The 20,858-nt window shown below is 36.0% G+C and overlaps 1 protein-coding gene across 2 annotated transcripts in view; it reads left to right on the forward strand.

The window, feature by feature from the left end:
• The first annotated feature begins 6 nt into the window (after window positions 1-6).
• LOC113120502 (discoidin, CUB and LCCL domain-containing protein 1-like) overlaps window positions 7-20,858 on the forward strand; it is a 34,748-nt gene continuing 13,896 nt past the window's right edge. The window contains exons 1-6 of one of the 2 annotated variants that reach the window (XM_026290364.1): window positions 7-195; window positions 4,853-5,071; window positions 7,576-7,719; window positions 8,169-8,218; window positions 9,226-9,300; window positions 19,067-19,200. In XM_026290364.1, coding sequence (XP_026146149.1) covers window positions 120-195; window positions 4,853-5,071; window positions 7,576-7,719; window positions 8,169-8,218; window positions 9,226-9,300; window positions 19,067-19,200 — 698 coding nt within the window. In that variant the 5' untranslated portion in view covers window positions 7-119. The remainder of the gene's footprint in view (window positions 196-4,852; window positions 5,072-7,575; window positions 7,720-8,168; window positions 8,219-9,225; window positions 9,301-19,066; window positions 19,201-20,858) is intronic. The other variant, XM_026290365.1, reaches the window with a different exon arrangement.

Genomic DNA, 20,858 nt, shown 5'->3' on the forward strand with positions numbered 1-20,858 from the left:
GGCGTTTGGGGATCCTCGCGGACACACGTACTCGAGTTTCTCCCGGTAAACATGCTCCGGTGACGCTTCTCCAATGCGTCCTCGCGTTTTACTCTCATTCGCAGCGGTTTTAAGTGGAGATGTCTGGAAACACTTTACTGCATGGACTGATTCTCTTATATTCAATTCACCCGCTCGTGCTCGCCGAAAAACCGGGTAAGTGAACAAAACCGCGGCAGATGAACGGAAACAAACAAAAGAGGCTGTTTGCTGAGGCGTCAGAGGTTACTGGTGGAGGACGACTTCGTATAGTTGTTTGCATAGGACATGCGTTTTTCATTTTATATTATTATAAACAAACGTACGCTAGAGCTAGTTCTGAGGAGATATAATGTTTCAAACTTTGTTACACGAGCTCTTGTTGAACTCGGTGAGCGCAATGAGTTTGACTTAACATTATAGAAATAGTCTTACTCTAAACCAAGATGTATGTTTGTGATTTTCTTACATGCACATATGCTGGTTTAAAATATGTGTGTTTATGCACTACTTGAAACCCTAGTATTTCTGGATATTAATGCATAAAAAGTTAATATAGTTACGCTTTATTATAGATAAGACATTTGGTGTGAGCTTTGGCTCAGTAGAATGTGCTGACTGTGTTGTAACAGCAGTTGACACAACATGCTGGAGGAGTCTGTCCATGAGGACAACTCTCCCTCGAATCACTCTCACAACTGCAGTCAAAGTGCTTGGATCTGATCTTCAAACACATAACTTTGGGATTTCATTGCTGCACAGAGGTCTTTTCACTGCTGGGATATTCCTTTAGGACTAATTTTCAATTATGTATGTGACCTTATCCAAAAAAGCTTACTGGGCACACATTGAGACAATACTATGGGAGATACCTTTGGTTATTAAAGGAATAATAGTTCAGCCAAAAATATATTTACTGAATGGCTAAGATTTTCGAACCCTGAAAAAGATGTAGAATTAACATTTAAAAAGTAAACCAAAATCTAAATAGTTTGAAAACCTTGACCTCTGCTCTAGCTATCCTTGGCGGGTTCATGAGCGAAGCAGATATGTCTGATTTAATAATGAATCATTCTGAGTCAGATTTTCTAATGAAATGGTTGATTTACTTTCATACATTTGGCGAAGCTATTATTTAAAAGATTAGCCTAGTTCACCCAAAATGTTCATTTTCATAATTACTTTTCAAAACCATAATATGTGGTTCATCTTCGAAACGCAAATGAAGATATTTTTTAATGAAACCTGAGAGGTTTCGTAGAATTCGTACCTCCATTGATAAACCAGGAAGCCAAAACTGAAAAGTTCTGGGAAAGGCCATAATGTTGTTAAATGAATTAATATGATTCAAGCGATTTCATTCAAGTCTTTTAAGAGATGCGGTTGCTTAATATGATGAACAGATATGTAACGCTTTTAAATCTTTTAAGTTTGATTAACTTGACTTTGAGTAGAGGGACAGAAACCTCTAAGGTTTAACTGAAAATAGCTTTAAGTGTTCAGTTTTTAAGTCTTAAGGGTTTGTTATGACAAGTGTGAGTAAATGATGTGAGGGAAGTTTAATTTTTTTTGTGAATTACCCATTTTAAGGTACACATTTTATGGGATCAAACCCATGACGTTTGCACTGATCTACTGTTTAAAGCGACTGGAATGCTGATTCACTTTCTAATTCAGTCCATTTTATACCTATTGAATTTTGTTAGTCTGATTTCATGGAAAAGAGCAGCAAGTGCAATTCTTTTTGGGTTTCCATGGAAGAAATGAAATCAAGGGGGTTTGAAACGATGTATGAATGAATAAAGAATCTTTATTTTTGGGTGAACTTTTAATTTACCGTTAAGTGTTTCAATCGAGGATGCAATTCTTCAGTACTATAGTATCACTTACCCTTGATGTAGTCATTGGTTCCATTAACAACCATTAACGTCCAAGGGAGCTTTCCATTGCACAAGGGGTTCTTTATAGTGTAAGCCGGTTCTTTAGGCTTAGAACATGTTCTTCACACAAGAAAATAAATGTTTATTTTAGGAACTGACTGATAGTTTCTTTGGGGAACCATAAATGGTTAGTCTATTGCATAATTCACTGAGAAACCCCCTTCTGAAAGTTGAATATCCTCAACTAGTGTGAACCAATAATTGGTGTATGTTAGGAGGAGAAAGTGGGATTGTCTGTACATGCAGAACTCTCAGTGTTATGAATATTTGTGTTCAACCCTGGGGCAGACGATGGCCAGGTGTTCTTCGACATGCTAAAAAAGCTGGTTTTGAAGCTCTGTCATGTTCTTCTCAGTGCAAGAGAAAACCGAGTTTGGTTATTTTTAAACCATGTTATTAGAACTATTGACTAATTTAATTTCCAATTAATAACCTAGAATATTCTGTGAGGCATGACACTAAAGGAAAATTAGTATATATATTATAATATATTATTTTATTCATGCATTGGTCAATTTTGAGCTTTTAAACTATTTGGCTTTTCATAACGTGTTGTTTCAGACTAAAAAAACATCTGAAATCCCTTCTAAATGTTTATTTGTTTTTTCTGTATATTTAAAAAGTGACAACGACGACGTGACATACAGCCAAGTATCGTGACCCTGCCCATACTCAGAATTGGTGCTCTGCATTTAACCCATCCATCCATTAAATGACAAAACATATCTTTAAAGGCCAGATTTAAAAAAAAAAAAAAACTTTTCCCCACATGAACTGAAACGCAGCATTTGTACCAAATTTTATATTCTGAAGGTTTTTACGGAAAGGTTTGTTCATATACAATTTGCCTAAAAAATGGTTTGACATTTTTATTTCTCTCTCTCTCCTGGCTGTTTTCTAATTTCTGGAGTGATAATGGAGATTTTGATTCATGGAGAGCGATTCAAAATCCCCTCTGTAAAAACCTTAATATGTCATCAAAATGAACCAAGAATTTTAAACCAGGATTTATCCAGTGTTCAAGTTTCTGGAAATGTGTGCAAATTAATGCATATTAAATTAGTAGTCTCATATTTAAACACAATTTCAGATAGCTTGTGATACAAAAAAGCATCAAGTATCTTATTGTAATCAGTCAATGGGGAATTTAGTTTTTTGGCTCTATTTACTGAAAATGTCTTGGCTTAAGTAGTCATAGCTTTAAGTTCGTTTGAATGGCTGTGATTAACATATGATGTCATTCCTCCACCACCTGCCCTAAGGTTTTCTTCCGTTAGTTTTAGTTTTTTTTTTTTTTTTTTTTTTTTTTTTTTGCACCGACCCAACCCTACATCTGGATGGAGTTCAGACGCCACCACAAAGGCCACTGTGTGTCCGCTAGTATTTAGCACTGATGTAATACTAGCTAAGGTCAAAGAAAGCTTTTTTAGTTAGTGCGGGTGAATGTTCCCTTAGAAACTCACCAGAGCTATTTATAACATCGGTCCCATTTCATTCCTCATGTCATTTAAGAATGCCGCCAATGTCACAAAACTTTGGGGTCTTAGAGTCTGTAATGCGCATACATCAGCGCCAAGTTCCTGCGTGGCTGCTTGATGTTCAGCTGTCTAGAAAAAAGGAGTTTGTGGTGCCATCACAGGTGCGAGTGCCTTTACTGTGGGAGACAGTGGTATAACAGAGCCATAACATATCAGTGAACAGTGACAGTCTTGACAATACTCGCACAAATGCTGATATACCCAGCGTGGGAGCTCTCCTCCATATGACTTGTGTCCGGCAGCTGACGGTTTCTAACACCACCTTTGTCACTGATGAGTGGGCATATGTGAGGAACATCTAATTTCCTCTCTGATAAGGGTGGTGTATTGTCTTTTCATTTCAAAAGTTATACTTAGATCTAAGTAGAGGCTTCTTCTGGTGTTTTGATTTATCTTAGGGGCATGTGCATGTCCAAACACTGAGTTAATGAAACTTTTTGCTGGCTGATATAATATTATTTGGTTTACGTTAGGTTGGCGTCTATTGGCTTGTTGGGTTCATCTAATCTTTTGTTGCAAGAGTATCAAGTATTGTGCATTTAGAGTCTTGCTTGCTGTTATGTAATAGATTGAATTGCTGTTCGAATATATTAAAGAGTTTAATGAGTTTGGTCTGGCTTGGATTAATATTGTCTTCTAAGAAATAAGGTAAAAGCTTAAATTCAATTGATTTCTTTGCCATTAGTGACACCAAACTGAACTGCAAAAATAGTTTGTGTGTTAAATTGGCCTACCTAATTATGTTTAATCTGACAACTTGTAAATAACTTAAATTTTGCTTATTTATTGGGTGAAGATCTATTGGCAGAGCCTGATTATTGGCCAGAATTTTGTGGATTTTAGCAGCGTTCTGGCAGCTTATTCAATGTGTGTCCATTTACATTTCAATGTAAACATTTTTTAAGAAGAACTTGCCTTTCAAAAGCTTTTTATGCTTATGCTTAATTTTTTTTTTTTGTTTATTTTAAAATGTAATTTAGTCCTGTGATGCAAAGCTGAATTTTTAGCTTCATAAGTCTCCAGTGTCACATGATCCTTCAGAAATCATTCTAATATGCTGATTTGGTGCTCAAGAAACATGTCTTCTTATTATGCTTTTTATTTTTATCGATTGAATGCATCCTTGCATTAATAAAACTAATTTCCTAATATCTTTTTGTCCTAAATTTTTTTTTTTTTTTAGTAATGTTCGTTGGACATGTAATCATATTCAATGATCATCTCTAATTTTAAAATATAAGCTGTACATTTCCATACTTAAAGTACTAAATATTGATAGTGTCTTGATAGTCTTGTTCTTCCTGGGTCTGGTTGGAGCATGTTATATTACAACAAATTGTCATATTTCTTTTACAGATGATGGCTGTGGTCATTATGTCCTCGGTCAAGAGAGTGGTGTCTTGTCCTCCAAGAACTACCCAAGAACTTACCCCAACAACTCCTGGTGTGAATGGCGGCTTCACGTACCAATTGGCCACACTATTGTCCTTAAGTTTGGAGACCTGAACGTGGAGAAGAAGGACTGTGATTCTGACTATTTGAAGGTTCTGAAAGGATCGTATGGGGCAGAAAATGGTGAGCTGTTTTATATAATGGTGCTTACATAATATGTTGTTTTCTCAGCCATTATCTAGCGATTCCCTAGTGGCTACTACATCCTCCGTCTGGGTCAAGCAATATGAAAACCAGATGTTTTCAGTGGTGAATGATGGAACAGCTTGTTGTGTTCTGAGATCTTCATCTTTTGTCATCAGGGCTTTCTTGTTTGATTAATGGAAAGTGTGGTGGATTAAGTTGTTTTTGTCTGAGTGGTTTTCTTGGTGCATTTCTCAACAAGAAGAACAGTCTCTTGCTGACTAATAGACTAAAGGACATTCTGACGGCTGCATTTGAATTTAAAAGTAAAGCGAGGCACCAGAAGTAATGATTGTTTTCAAACAGGTTTCCTATACCTCCTTTGGTTGTAAAAACAGATAAAGCTCCACAAACTGAAACCGTTGTTGTATGGTGCTGAAATAAAGTGCTTTATGAAACAATGCTGTATTTAAAATTCTAATTTAAGTCTGTTTGTACTTGTGCAATCATATTATGATATAGTTGATCATACACTCTTTAGTCAGTTTAAACTCCCCTACATCACATTACTGTGAGTAAACCTGTAAAAGCTCTATAAATCAGAACACTGTCATGAGTCTGCACCAGTCACACATTGATAAGTTTACTGTAAAGCAGGAGGAAACCACAGAAAACAGTGTGTCAGAGAATGTTTCAGCGTTTATGGGGAAATGTTGCCAAATCTTCCTGTTTCCTAAAGGATACTGTCACTTGTTATAACCGGTATTACACTGGCCCCGGGGCTAAATTATGAAGGACCATAGTATCAGTAAGATCTGACGCTATCGGTTCTGCTTTCGGTACTGGAGGGGAAAAAATTAATGTACTATGTATTTTTGCTTAATAATGTTCTCGTGCACATTTTATCTCACCAAACATTTCTAATGTGCAATCATATTAAAACGTTTGTCTGTGAGATCTGCGAGATCTCTCATGCGCGCCGCGGAGGCTGTCTGTCAGTCACACACACACACAACAAGAACGAGCGCGGTACATGCATAACAGTATGAAAACTCCGCTTAATACAAATAGTGACGATTTCAAAGTTTGGTTATACTTCACTAGAGTTAATGCAGACAACGCTCGTTGTCATAAGTGCAACAAAATTTTTGCATGTAAGGGTGGAAACACAAGCAATCTGTCAAAGCATCTTTCAAAGTGCATTTTGTGCATTATGGCTGTTTCTTGCACTACAAATAATTGTTTTGTTAATTTTACATTTAAAAAAATAAAGAAATGTTAATTCTGTTCTCAACTTGTTCTTAAAAAAACACACACACACACACAACACAAAGTACCGATAAGAATACCGTTAAAGTACCGTACCGTTAAGCAGTATCGGTAAGAGTAGTAATACCGTTAAAACCTTAACAATACCCATCCATTTTTCTGATATTTGTTTATTTTGACTGAGCATGCTGTTTTTGCACTATATTGGGATTTAAAAAATTGGAATAGTGCACAGATTAAGTAGTATTCTGAGTGTAAATGCATTTCAGTTAAAAAGGTAACAATATTTTATATATATATAACAATATATAAGGTGTGAAATATTTTAATGAAAGATTTTGCTGAATAAGATTAGGTAAATTTGTAAATGGTTGCTCCTTCGAAATGCCTTGACTTGTGGATACATGGTCAAACATATGCTGAACATGTCTGTGCATTATTTTAATCCAAAAAATGTGTGTTTATGGATATCACAGCAGCTAAAATTTCATTGTCGATTATGTAAGTGTCAAATTCACCAGAATATAATTCTGGTACCTTTAATTCAAAAAAAGAAAAATATATATTATTGGCAGTTCTTGTGTTCATTCAATTTCCTCGTTTTGTTTGATCAAATCCAACATTCTAGTTTCAATAATGTTAAAGTGCTTTACTTTTAAGCATTATTCTTCCTTCTGGTCATTGGAAGACCTTGGTAGATATGAGAAATTCATATAGAGCAAACACTATTATGGTGTCAAGAGTCGAGCCTCAGCTTCAGCCACATCCACCGATCAATGCGTCCTGCGGCTGGATGGCTAGAATTCCTCTCTGAGGGATTCTTCAATAGCAGTTGAGAGACGTTGGATGACTAAAGCTTTGTGTTGGTGCAGAGTTTGACTGGTGTCATTGACCCTTTGGTCCATTCAGTCATAATGTTTTATAGATTAAAGTGTGCTTATAATCATCAGAGATTATCAGAATCTCATCAGTGTTATCCTTCAATTAGCAGACATGTCATAAACTTTCCACAATCACGCTATTTCTGCCTTTTTGGCTTAATAAATGACTTCTACAACATTTTATTATTATTATACTTTTTTTCTTACACTGTGCACTTGGCAGGTGTTAATGTTGAACCCAGTTTTGTTGAATGTTAATTTTAATTAATTTTATTAATACCTGATGTGAATATAATTTCTCATCTACAGTTACATTTTCATGAAGTTTAATAAATGTACTTGCATTTCATCTAGTTTACTGGGAGTACTGTGGTGGTCCGATGCCCAAGCTTACACAGATCCACACAGACTCCAGTGAAGTGACCGTCCGCTTTCGCAGCAGCCAGCACATCTCTGGAAGAGGATTTCTGCTTTCATACTCCACTGAAAACCACAAAGGTATCGTTTGTTTAAAATGAAATGTATAATCTTCCTGTCTCTTGGCTGACCCTCGTGTTAGCCCCCAGCTGTGGTTTGCCCCGTTCCCTCATCTGGATGCTTACAGATCCTTTAGGGATGTTTTTATATGACTTGGTTGAACAAAGCAAAGCAATGTTAAAAGGATAGTTGATCCAAAAATGAGAATTGTCTTTTCTTTTTTTAGTTCTTGATAGTCTGTGGTCTTTGTTTGTGCCTGTCATGTGAGTGTGAGTGAGGTTTATGTCCAAGTATGTATATGTTTCCATCCTATACATGGAAGTGCAGGAAGTGGGTCCGTCATCCTTTGTGAGGCTCATGTCCTGTTGTTGTTGTTGTTGTTGTTGTTGTTTTTGAGTTCTTTTGTGGAGACACTTCTGATCTGCTTATTTTTATCCTTATTGTGTGGCCTCCTCTGCTTTCCTCCACAGAGCTGCTGACATGTTTGGACACAGGCAGTCATTTCCCAGCAGGAAAGTACGTATGAGAGTATGTCTTCAGCATATAGAAACCTGGAAAAGCTGACCAATAAAGCATTTTTTTCAGTCTTATAAAAATAAGTGTATGCATACATTATTTAAAAAATTAAAGTATACACTTTACTTGTATTTAATATGCTTTCTATGTATATAAAATATATTTTTTTACATTTAATTTCCGTCAGACACCAAAATGGGACACTTCGTCTTTGGCCTGATTTATTATTATTATTCTTTATAATAATAATAATAATACTTTTTATGATTATAGATCAATTATTATTATTTTATTTTTTTTATTGTGTGTAATTATTCCATTTGGTTTTTTAATATAATAATATTATACAAAAAGCCTCTAGTTAATATAGTTAATACACCACTAGTTAATAAAAACTCAATATTTTTCAGAGACTTTATTATTAATTATTGTACAGTTTATGCGTGTATATGTATATGTGTGTGTGTGTGTGTGCATATGTGTGTGTGCATATGTGTGTTTATCTATATCTATCTATCTATCTATCTATCTGTGTGTGTGTGTACTTATTTGCTTGCTTAAATGCACAAATACACTACAGTAAAAAGTTTATACAATTAATAAGAAAAATTCAAGTGTAGTTTTCAGTTATAAATGGAATGACTCTTGAGGCAGGATGGAATGTAAAACCAGCCATTTGACACACTCTTTAGAAAAAAAAAGTACAATTGCATCATCACAATAGCTTGAATAAAAATGAATATATACATAAATATAGTGCATGTATTGAAAATATTAAATATATATTGCCCAGACCTATTTACAGCTGTTCAGTTGAAATATATCCAAGCCACAAGACATTACATAATAAAAAAGTAACTCTAGGTAATAGTCACAGTTTTCCAGACTATATCTCATGCCATCAGTGCTTATAATTTTAGTTCTCTCACTCAGCTTTATCTCTCCAGAGCCGTCGGCTATAATTAACTGATGTGCTGTAAGCAGATATTTCTCTTTGTTCTCGTCCCGTATAGGAAGTACTGTCCGGCCGGATGTGCAGCAGTGACGGGAGACGTGTCTGGGGACATTTCCCTGGGCTATAGACATGTGAGTTGCATCTCGTTGTTTTCCTCAGGTGTGGCTGGCATGCCGTGGCTTATTCCGCGTTCGTGGGTGAACGTTTGGCAAGCTGTGGGTTTGATTACAAGGCCGACGTGCAGCCAAGCCGATGCTCAGCGGGGAGCTTCCTGAACAGGCTTCAGATGCAGCGGCTCGGCCAGGAAAAGCAGCTTCTCTAAGCAGATTTTCCCACAGGTGCTCAGGCCTCTAGGGCCTTGACGGGGAATGTTAAGCAGGCCAGTGGTCGGGGGTGGAATGCGCTAATGGCTCGTCCCATTGTCTGACAGCCATTTGTTGTGACAGGGCTTTTTGTATGAATATGTGGATGCCCTGAGGATACGCAGTGACAGATCATTTGTGCTGCTTCCATTGTTCTCCCTGGTCACTTAAGTGGGCAGTGAACTCTGAATGAAAGGAGTTTATGTAATTGTGCATAGTTTTTCCAGCGAATCGGGGTTGGAGCTTTGGGTTACGCGAGGGATTGGCCGAGCAGCAATGGATAGTTTGATGTGGAGAGATCATGTGCTTGGGCTTTGAGGTATAACTCAAGAAGTTAAGGGCCTTTCTGAAGGCTTAGCATTGTGGTAAAATCTCTTCTTGTTTGTGAAAGCAAAGCTGGCTGAGCTTTATGTGCATCATGGCATTGATTTTTTTCAGGGCAACTGAAAGGTTCTTTTCATTTGAATCAGATGTTTTTTGCATGAGCATAGCTTAATCTCTTAAAAACCAAAAGTAGAGTAACCTTACTGATCAGTGAGAAGGAAAACTGTAGCAAAAATAATGTCTATTTCCATGAATCCATAAGTGAAAATTCTTCTATTTTGCAGCTTTGTAATTAAATGTTGTTGTTTTTTTCCTTCAAGCTGTTTTATTATCAGCAGGATTTGAGAATAAAAATTCAAAAGAGCATATTGTGGATCAAGTAAGAAAATCTGACTTTTTTTTTCTTTTGTACTTTAAAAAAAAGTTTACATTTTAAATTAATATAAAGTTTTTACATTTGGTTTCAGAGTTTTGGACACCAAAATCATGTGAAAAAAAGGACAAATAATATAAATATAAAGTAGTGCTGTCAAGTTTTTGTTAAATTATTTTAGTGTGTACTGTGTATATTTATTATGTATTGTTAAAAGCTCTATATAAAGAAAGGTGACTTGACTTGACGTACAGTGCCCTCCATAAGTATTGGAACAGTAAAGACATAATTGCTTTCTCTGCTATATCGGCTTTATATCGGCATCGGCTGTCTAAAAACACACATTACATATAATATGTAATATAATTGTCTACCACTACTTTTAATATCTGAAGAATTAATGAACAGGACACAGCTGAACACTTAGAAAGACGTGTGAGGCAACTGTTCCAATACTTATGCTTACATCAGATAGGGAGATGAAACTCTTAAAGTGTTTACAGATTTCTTTACTCCACAGCAAACAGAACAATTTTGTCTTTACGGTTCCAATACTTATGGAGCGCATAGTATATATAAATGCACACACATGCATGTATAAATTTAAGAAAAATGTTAAGTTTATATATTAAATATTTTTATATAATATTAATTGTATGAATATAAATATATACATGGAAATATTTTCAAAATATATACTGTATGAGTGTGTATTTATATATACATAACAAAATATACACCGTTTACATGAATATGTTATGTAATATATTATTTTGGATAATTAAAATTTTATTTTGTGATTAAAACCCCTTAACTGTCACTCACATTTTTGAACATAGACTTTATAGTGCATGATTCAAACTTACATTTTTATAATTCATGAATGAAAACATTTTGTAACATGATATTGATGTACCATTTACATGGTAATGCAATGTCTTATGTTAAAATGGGTTTTAAAGGATGGATTTTGAGATTTTAAGTTTTCAGTTGATATATAATTTCTGATCATTTCTAAAATGTGATAGAGAAAAAGGCAATGAAGAAGTCTTTTTAAACAAAGGTCAGAACTCCTGTTATAATGTAGATTTTTGAGGGTGCACTCTTGTCATAAATTAATCTTACTTTTCCTACATAATTTTGAACAAAGGGAGTCTTAGACCTTTCCAAAACTATTTATAGTAATAGTTTTGTAGTAATAAAACCATGTTTACTACTTTTACTTTTTAAGTTTAAGATTATAACTTATTCAGCAAGGACACAATCATTTGATCAGAAGTTACAAAAAAAAATGTATGAAAAGAAAATCAAGTAAATGCTTTTATTTTAAACTTTCTATTAATCAAAGAATCTTCAAAATGTATTACTGGTTCTCAAAAATGTTATGCAGCGCAATTGTTTGATACTGAGAGGATAAGAAGTATTTATTGATCGCAAATCAGGACATAGAATGATTTCTGAAGGGTCATGTTACACTGAAGACTGGAGTATTGATGCTGAATGCAGTTATTATGACATTGTAGGAATAAATTACATTTTATAAATATATTAGTAGAAAACAGTTATTTTAAATTATAATATGTAAGAACTATTGGTTAATTAATCAGCCAATGTTGTCCAACCTAGATATCGGTGTTGGCAAAACCCACTATTGGTCGACCTCTAATAAATATATATATAGGGAGTATATATAAATTTAGGAAGTGAATATAACAGAAATAGACTACAAAATGTAACACCGGAAGAAACTGGAAAATAAACATTCTGGTTATTGGAAAATCCAGTGTGTCAGACCGTGACTATCTCTCTGTATTGTATTTTACTAATGATACATTTCCATGGACTAAAGTGATGGTAGGAGGAAGGTTTTCTGCTTTAAGTTGTCCTAACCCCCATCACGGATCACAGGTTTTCAAGAGAGACAACAGACACACGGCTCCAGGCTCAAACTCGCACAACAGGGTCTTAACCCACAATGGAAGACAAGGGGGTGCATTTCCACCCTGCTGCTGTCTGCTTTGATACGCGAGTGTGGAGGGCTTTAGAAAGAGCTAGAGCGATTGATTACTTCATATTGGCTTTTGTGTAGATGGGGTGGAGCAGTGGACTCTGGGATTACAGACAGATAATGTGACTGCAGTGAGGGTGTGGATCAGCAGTCACTCCAACACACACACATTTATTTATTATCTTACCACCTTATTCTAAGTTCTAGATTCATCAGAACACTTTGAGAGACTGAATGAATCAAAGGAATGAAATTTGTTTGGACATATAGCACCACCCCCTTTTATGCAAATAAATGAAACTGAATTCCTAAAGTGCACAGTACATGCTTACTACTAGTTTTGCTATCATTATGATTGTTTTTATTTACCTTTTTAAAATAAATGAATAACTGTTTTCATTAATAAATGCAGCCTGGCTGAGTATGAGACTTAAAAAAATTGGACTGACCAAAGGCTTTTGAATGGTAGTGTATGTGTTTGTTGTAACCAGGTTGTTTCATCAATTCTTGTATAAAAAGTGGAAAGCTCCCTTCATGCTGTGACCCATTCTGCTGTGAGGAGATTTGTCTCAAGCTCATATTGTCACTGAAATAGTCACTATGCAAAGATCCTTCTAAGGATGTTTAAAAATGAGGATTTAATATTGGCATAAAGAAGCTGCATATGAATTACAGCAATACAGTAGTCAATTAATAAACAAATAAGCGTTAGAGCAAACAAATCAACAAAAAAATAAGTGTTGCAAAGTTAAGTTTTACAATTACTAGAGACATGTTTCCACTGTCTTCAACACATGGCAGACCAGAAATAATTAATTTTGTGAATGTGAAGTTCATAACCTATAATTAAGTGGAGTTTTCAGAACTATTTCAAATGATCTTCAGATACAACATTTTTGCATCTACAACATACAGGTCCTTCTCAAACAATTAGCATATTGTGATAACAGTTCATTATTGTCCATAATGTAATGATAAAAATTGGTGATGGTGCATTGGTGGTGGCTGGTGATGGCTGGTGTTGGCACAGTGGATAAGACGCATGCCATTGGTCGGAGAGACCTGGGTTTGAATACACTGTGAGACACCAATGTGTCCCTGAGCAAGACACTTAACTTCTAGTTGCTCCAGAGGCGTGCGACCTCTGACATATATAGCAATTGTAAGTCGCTTTGGATAAAAGCGTCAGCTAAGTGAATAAAAATAAAATAAATAAAATAAAATAAAAAATTAAACTTTCATATATTTTAGATTCATTGCACACCAAACTAAGGTCTTTTATTGTTTTAATACTGATGATTTTGGCATACAGCTCATGAAAACCCAAAATTCCTATTTCAAAAAATTAGCATATCATGAAAAGGTTCTCTAAACGAGCTATTAACCTAATCATCTGAATCAACTAATTAACTCTAAACACCTGCAAAAGATTCCTGAGGCTTTTAAAAACTCCCAGCCTGATTCATTACTCAAAACCGCAATCATGGGTAAGACTGCCGACCTGACTGCTTTCCAGAAGGCCATCATTGACACCCTCAAGCGAGAGGGTAAGACACAGAAAGAAATTTCTGACGAATAGGCACCTCAGTGGGAAGGCTGTGGGAGGGAAAAAGTGTGGCAAAAAATGCTGCACAACGAGAAGAGGTGACCGGACCCTGTGGAAGATTGTGGAGAAGGACCAATTCCAGACCTTGGGGACCTGTGGAAGCAGAGTCTGGAGTAGAAACATCCAGAGCCTCCGTGCACAGGCGTGTGCAGGAAATGGGCTACAGTGGTCCAAAGTACTTTTTTCGGATGAAAGCAAATTTTGCAAGTCATTCGGAAATCAAAGTGCCAGAGTCTGGAGGAAGACTGGGGAGAAGGAAATGCCAAAATGCCTGAAGTCCAGTGTCAAGTACCCACAGTCAGTGATGGTCTGGGGTGCCATGTCAGCTGCTGGTGTTGGTCCACTGTGTTTTATCAAGGGCAGGGTCAATGCAGCTAGCTACCATGAGATTTTGGAGCACTTCATGCTTCCATCTGCTGAAAAGCTTTATGGAGATGAAGATTTCGTTTTTCAGCACGACCTGGCACCTGCTCACAGTGGCAAAACCACTGGTAAATGGTTTACTGACCATGGTATTACTGTGCTCAATTGGCCTGCCAACTCTCCTGACCTGAACCCCATAGAGAATCTGTGGGATATTGTGAAGAAAAAGTTGAGAGATGCAAGACCCAACACTCTGGATGAGCTTAAGGTCGCTATCGAAGCATCCTGGGCCTCCATAACACCTCAGCAGTGCCATGCCATGCCACGCAGCATTGAAGTAGTAATTTCTGCAAAAGGATTCCCGACCAAGTATTGAGTGCATAACTGAACATAATTATTTGAAGGTTGACTTTTTTTGTATTAAAAACACTATTCTTTTATTGGTCGGATGAAATATGCTATTTTTTTGAGATAGGAATTTTGGGTTTTCAGTAGCTGTATGCCAAAATCATCAGTATTAAAAAAATAAAAGACCTGAAATATTTCAGTTGGTGTGCAATGAATCTAAAATAAATGAAAGTTTAATTTGGTCTTAATTTGGACGAAACATTTAGGTTGGATGATTGTATTTTAAAATAGGTTAAAAAAATACCCCCCCCCCATAAGAGCCACCTAAAAGGGGAAGTCCCCCCCCATTTTCCAAAACAAAATTCAGGCCCTGGTTCATCTGACTGGATATGTAGTCTAATCAAAACTAGAAGTGCAAAGAGAAAATGGCCTATATGTTTTCTTTTTAAAAGTTATTCATTAAAAAGTATTTATGTAGCTATGAGTAATTGTTAAATAATTAACATTTATCAAACTAACCATGTTTTGGTTCTATATGTACATTAATTAATTTTAACGATAGCAAATTAGCAGAGGCTAAGGGCTTTTCATGTATCTGCCATGTTGGAATTTTTTTTCATGGAATTTAGTAAAAATCCAGTACATTATAGCAACTACATAGCACCACACTAAAAGCAGTGTTTTGCATGGGCCAGCACAACTTTTATGCATCACAAAACAAAGGTAATGACTGCAGTTGTTAGATAGGGCTGTATTTATGGCCCTGACTGGAGGAGACATGTTCAGGTTAATGAAGCATCTCTGTCTGAATGCAAAGCAGCTGTTTCTGCTGATAACACACAATACATCTTCTGTTACCTCTATCACCGTAATGATTTGCAAGTGGCTAATGGGCTCAATGTAAAACACCAGACCACCCCAAAGACCATACATACTTTTATTCAGTCTTTCTGCCGTAGTCATTTTGCTCAAACCTTTTAAGTGAGCTTGCTTCTGGAAAGTTAATTTATTTATTTACATTTTTAAAATTAATTTTATCTTCAGCTTTAAGATTCAAAGTAAAATTTACTTTTAAGTATTCAAAAGTAGCAAAAACTTGTGTGGTTAATATTTAATTTGAAAAAAGGAAGAAAGTTTTTGGCATGTTGCAGATGAGCAAGCAAAAAATTAAATATTGCAGATGGATATTAAGAAACATCCACATTTGTGACCCTGGACCACAAAACCTTAAGATTTAAGTCGCTGGGTATATTTTTAGCAATAGCCAAATAAGCATTGTATGGGTCAAAATGATAAATTTTTCTTCTATGCCGAAAATCATTAGAATATTAAGTAAAGATCATGTTCCATGAAGATTGCTAAGAATTAATCTGGACAACTTCAACATATTTATTTATTTTTTGCACCCTCAGATTCCAGATTTTTTTTAAAGGGGGGGTGAAATGCTCGTTTTCACTCAATATCCTGTTAATCTTGAGTACATATAGAGTAGTACTGCATCCTTCATAAATCCAAAAAGTCTTTAGTGTTATTATATTCATAAGAGAAAGATAGTCTGTACCGATTTTTCCCGGAAAAACACGACCGTCTGGAGGCGTGACGTGTGGGCGGAGCTAAAGAATCAAGAGAGCGAATAGGCTTTTGTGTTGAGAGCATGTGAAAGCTGTGACATTACCGTGAGGGAAAACCCATCATCCAAAACAAACCATGGCTTACAGTCAGATTCAGCCGTTTATTTATGATCCAGAATCAGACCCAGAGGCTGAAACTGAACGAAAGCAGCAGCAGCAACGACTCGCTCCGAGCGGGGCTCGAACCCAGGTGTCCGGCATGGGAGGGGACGCACTAACAAGGAGGCAGAGATATTTTAAGCAGTTTTACTCACCGCCTGCGGTTCCAACACACGATCGTGACCCTTTTTCCTTGGGATTGCATCATCGTTAAGAAATAAACGATTCGCAAATCCGTCGTCAAACTGGGCCTTGTGAACAAGCATCTTCGAAATGCAGGGAACAAACACTTGCACAACTCCATTGATGCTCTGTAAAAATAAACTCCATCCATTGGTCCCTTAATGCTGTTTTTTTTTTTTTGGGTAATCTGTGCAGGGTTGTCTTGCCCTGGCAACCAAAAACACACTTCTTTTGTGACTTTTCGCGACACTCTCGCTCTGATCAGTGAATCGCTCTGATCAGTGAAATGTCTGTGCTGCTCAGACTCAGCCTCGCTATACGGGGGCGCGCGCTCTTCCGGGAGAAGTGCCTTAGGACCCATATAAGGAAATTCCGCTCCATCTAACGTCACACAGAGCCATACTCGAAAAAAACTTTCCGAAACTTGTGACAAACCGGAAGGAGTATTTTTGGAACAGAAATACTCCTTCAAACGTACAACTTAATTTTTTAAACTTTGTCCATGTTTAGCATGGGAATCCAACTCTTTAACTGTCTAAAAAACTCAGTAAGCATTAAATAGCATTTCACCCCCCCTTTAAATAGTTGTAACTCGGATAAATATTGTCTGATCCTAACATTCATTAATGGAAAGCTTATTTTATTCAGCTTTCAGATGATGTATAAATCTCAATTTAAAAAATTTGACACTTAAGACCTGTTTTGTGGTCCAGGGTCACATTTAGAGGTCATGCATGTGCTCTCAGGGTCAGAGCTCAGTGTTACTCAACACAATTCAAATGATCATAATGTGAATTCAGATCAGTGTTCAAATCCCATTATGACTGTTACCTTGCCTGAGTGGCCTGTTAAGTAAAATGGCCTTAAAAAGGTTATTAATGCTATGGCATTTTCTGTGACTAGCATTAGCGGTGGTAGTTAGGGAATGCTAAGAATTTCCACTGGCTGCCACAATTACTGTAATTGTTGCCTCAGAATGAAATTATAAAGCTCTCCTCAGTCAGAAATTTAAATTAATCGATGTTGTTACTAATAACATGCATGCTTTATGTAAGTTATGTTTTAGTAAGTATGAAATACCAGAGCATACTGAATTGAATGCCTGTGCTAGAAGTACGCATATGGGTGTTTTATGGTAGCGGAGATAGTGCACTGCTTACAACGTGAAATAATTGGCAAAAATGTTTTTGTTTTTTTATCCGTTTTTTTTTTAGGGATGCTGATCATAGAGAAGAAAAAATAATAATACATAATTAATAACAGAAACATTACATTTTAAAATGTATTAAAATAGAAAGGTGTTTTTCAATTGTAAAAAAATTTAACAATAGTACTATTTTTACTGTCTTCAACAACTGTATACAACTTTTGACCTGCAATGTATGTATTTATGATGTATATAAATAGGATTTTTATATATGCATGCATGTGTGTATGAATATAGATTTTCTTTTTAATAATGTACAGTAGGGGTGTCCCCGACTAAGGATTGCATTTGATAGCAAGTTTTTAACCAATGGGATTTAACTTATAATTTCATATAGAATACGCTTCGTTATGTATGCAACATTACATTAATATTAGGATTTATATGCTGCAAAAAGGGCCCGAATGCACATGAACATATCTGCGCGGCTCTGAGTAAACTCATTTTGTGGACGCGTTCTTTACGCAACAACAGTCAGAAACACGGCAGCTAAACTCACTAAAAAAAATCACAATTGTTTTATTATAATGGTGTTCTCGTTATAATGGTATGTATATGACAGTCCAGTTATAGTTCTTAATATTCTGCATTGTAGTTTGACCTGCTCATGCTGTGCGCTGAAGAGATAATCACCGTAGTACTACAATGAAGCGCTTGACTCAAAACCAAATTCATCTTCTATCGTGTAAATAATGTATCTACAATATATATATTTATATATATATATATATATATATATATATATATATATATATATATATATATATATATATATATATATATATATATATATACCGGCTGAAATGTTTTAAAATCACTTGTAACTTACCTGATCGAAAAAAAACCTGTCTTTGTCAGTTTGAGTCTTGTTAATGTTTTAAATCACTGCCACCAAGATGCTCCTGTCGGTCACGGATTATGGAAAATTAAACATAAATCTACAGGGGTGGTTGGATTTATTCACGCACTTTAAAAAATATTTATATGGAGCTTCTTTCTTTTCAAATTGTTATTTACAGCTTGATCATAATAGGCTGTGTATTAACTGATTAGGAGAAAACCGTTAGTTCTATGTGAAATCAGACATTTTTTTTCTTAGACAACATATTAATATCCATTTTTTTTTATATCAGCCATTTCTCTGTTAATTACTATAATATGAAGAAAACTGGTTTTATCTGTATTGTTCTAATATTGTTTTTTGTCAACTTAATTGAATTGCCATATTGGTCTTACAAAATTTAGATTTGTTTTAAAGGAAAGTTTGATTTAAAAAAAAATTGATGTGTATAAGTAAAGAAACACTTGTTATGTCTTATAGGCCAATCTCTGTCCTTTCTCTGTCTGTCCCTTCATTGTTGTGTCTGAGTGCTGTCTGTACTTTCTATTTCAGACATCAGTTTTGTGTAAAGCAGCGGTGCATGCTGGGGTCATCATGGATCAGTTTGGAGGACCAGTCACAGTGGAGGAGCACCGAGGGCTCAGTCGTTACCCTGCGGTCAGAGCCAACGGCATCCAGTCAAAAGAGTGAGTTACTGCAGTGGTTTCTGTGGTCTTTCTCTGTGACAGAATCTTGAAGCCTCAGATTTTATCTATGCTCCAGAATGCTTTTATATTCTTGGGTGAGTCAGACATCAGCATGTGGGCTTTCCCAGTACATAAAAAGAAATAAAATGTTGATGTTTAAAGTATGTAACTTCCATCTCAAGTGGATTTCTGTCAGCTTGTGTTTACTGTAAGTTTGGCAGAAAAAACAGTTAGGTTAGAGTTAAAAAAAATTGAAATAGTCTGTCTTACAAGTTCCCCTGACAAGTCGCAACATGTCTTATTCTGGCACTTCATCTAACAGCTGTGGCTGGATGTGACCTTGGTAGGTTCTCTAGGACTATAGCAGTTATTATTAAGTGGTGATTCCTGCCTTCTTTTGCATGATGAATGGTTCAGTTACTACCTAATGTGAGGGACACTCTGTCTGTGGTTTCTGTTGCGAGCTGTCTTCATGGAATTGGGGGGCAGGTTGAGAAAGAAATCGGGATTGACTCTTGTTATAGTCTCTGAGGAGTGCTTGACGTGTCCATTGAGGAGTGATTTATTAGGAGGACAATAGGCAGCTCTCTAAAGCCAGATATACTTTAATCCATTAAATACCTGGTACAAATACTGATTAAGATCATTTTCTCTTTTTTTGACCAGTTAATGATAGGAATAGTAGATGGAGTAAATAGGAAATGATAAGGAAAAGAGGAAGGAAGGGGGATCAGAAAATGATGATGCAAGTCTGACTCGACCTAGCCACCTCCCTTAATGTGACAAGAGCATGAACTAGGCCACAGTGCATAGTTTATTTTGTTCTATTAAAAGGAGCTAGAAATTATAATCACAGCAGTCTTTGGAATTGGTTACTGGGCATTCTGAATAGATTTTAGTGTGTTGCTTATCTGTTGCTAGGGCGTTGCTATACTAGTATTACTGGGGTCTACTGGTTGTTTTTTAATGGGATGCAATATGCTTTTTTGGGTGTTCACTAGGGCATTGCCGTGCAGTTACCCTTCTTTCATTGACATGGTTCAGCTCTCAGCCAGTTCTCAGTTCTCTGACTAGCCGGTCAGTGTAAAAGTCTAGTGTGTGGATTTATTTTTCGTCCACTGCCACTTTTGCTGAGCTCTGTTTTCACAGTTTGTTAGCAACCTGTCGTTGTGTGTTGTGAGTCTACATTTCTCCACCAAGCCACCAACATCACTAGTTAAGAGGTTCTAGTTTAGAAAGTTGCTGGATGTTCTAAATGGATTTTGGTGCTTTGCCATGTGCTGCCTAGTGTGTTCTGGATTATAAGTGCATTGTTATGCAGTTATTAGGTGTTATAACGAATGCATTTTATTGCATTGTTGTTTCTGCCTGCTAGATCATTGCTATATAGTTACTGGGATTTCTGTTTGTTTGGAAGTGCATTTCTGTGATCGCTAGGGTGTCTGTCCTGGATGTGGGTTATTTCATTTTGTCTTATTTATTTACCCATTTACTAATTATTATTTATTTTAATGCTTTTAATTTATTCTTTAACTGAACCAAATTATGAGGAATAGAGAAATAGCAATAGTGTTGCTTGTCTTAGCAAGCACTTAAAATGTTAATGCAAATCATGAAGTTGCACTTGTGGATTAGCCATTTATTTCACTAACCTATTG

The sequence above is a fragment of the Carassius auratus genome, chromosome 20 (assembly GCF_003368295.1).
Source record: "Carassius auratus strain Wakin chromosome 20, ASM336829v1, whole genome shotgun sequence".
Classification (NCBI taxonomy): Eukaryota; Metazoa; Chordata; class Actinopteri; order Cypriniformes; family Cyprinidae; genus Carassius; species Carassius auratus.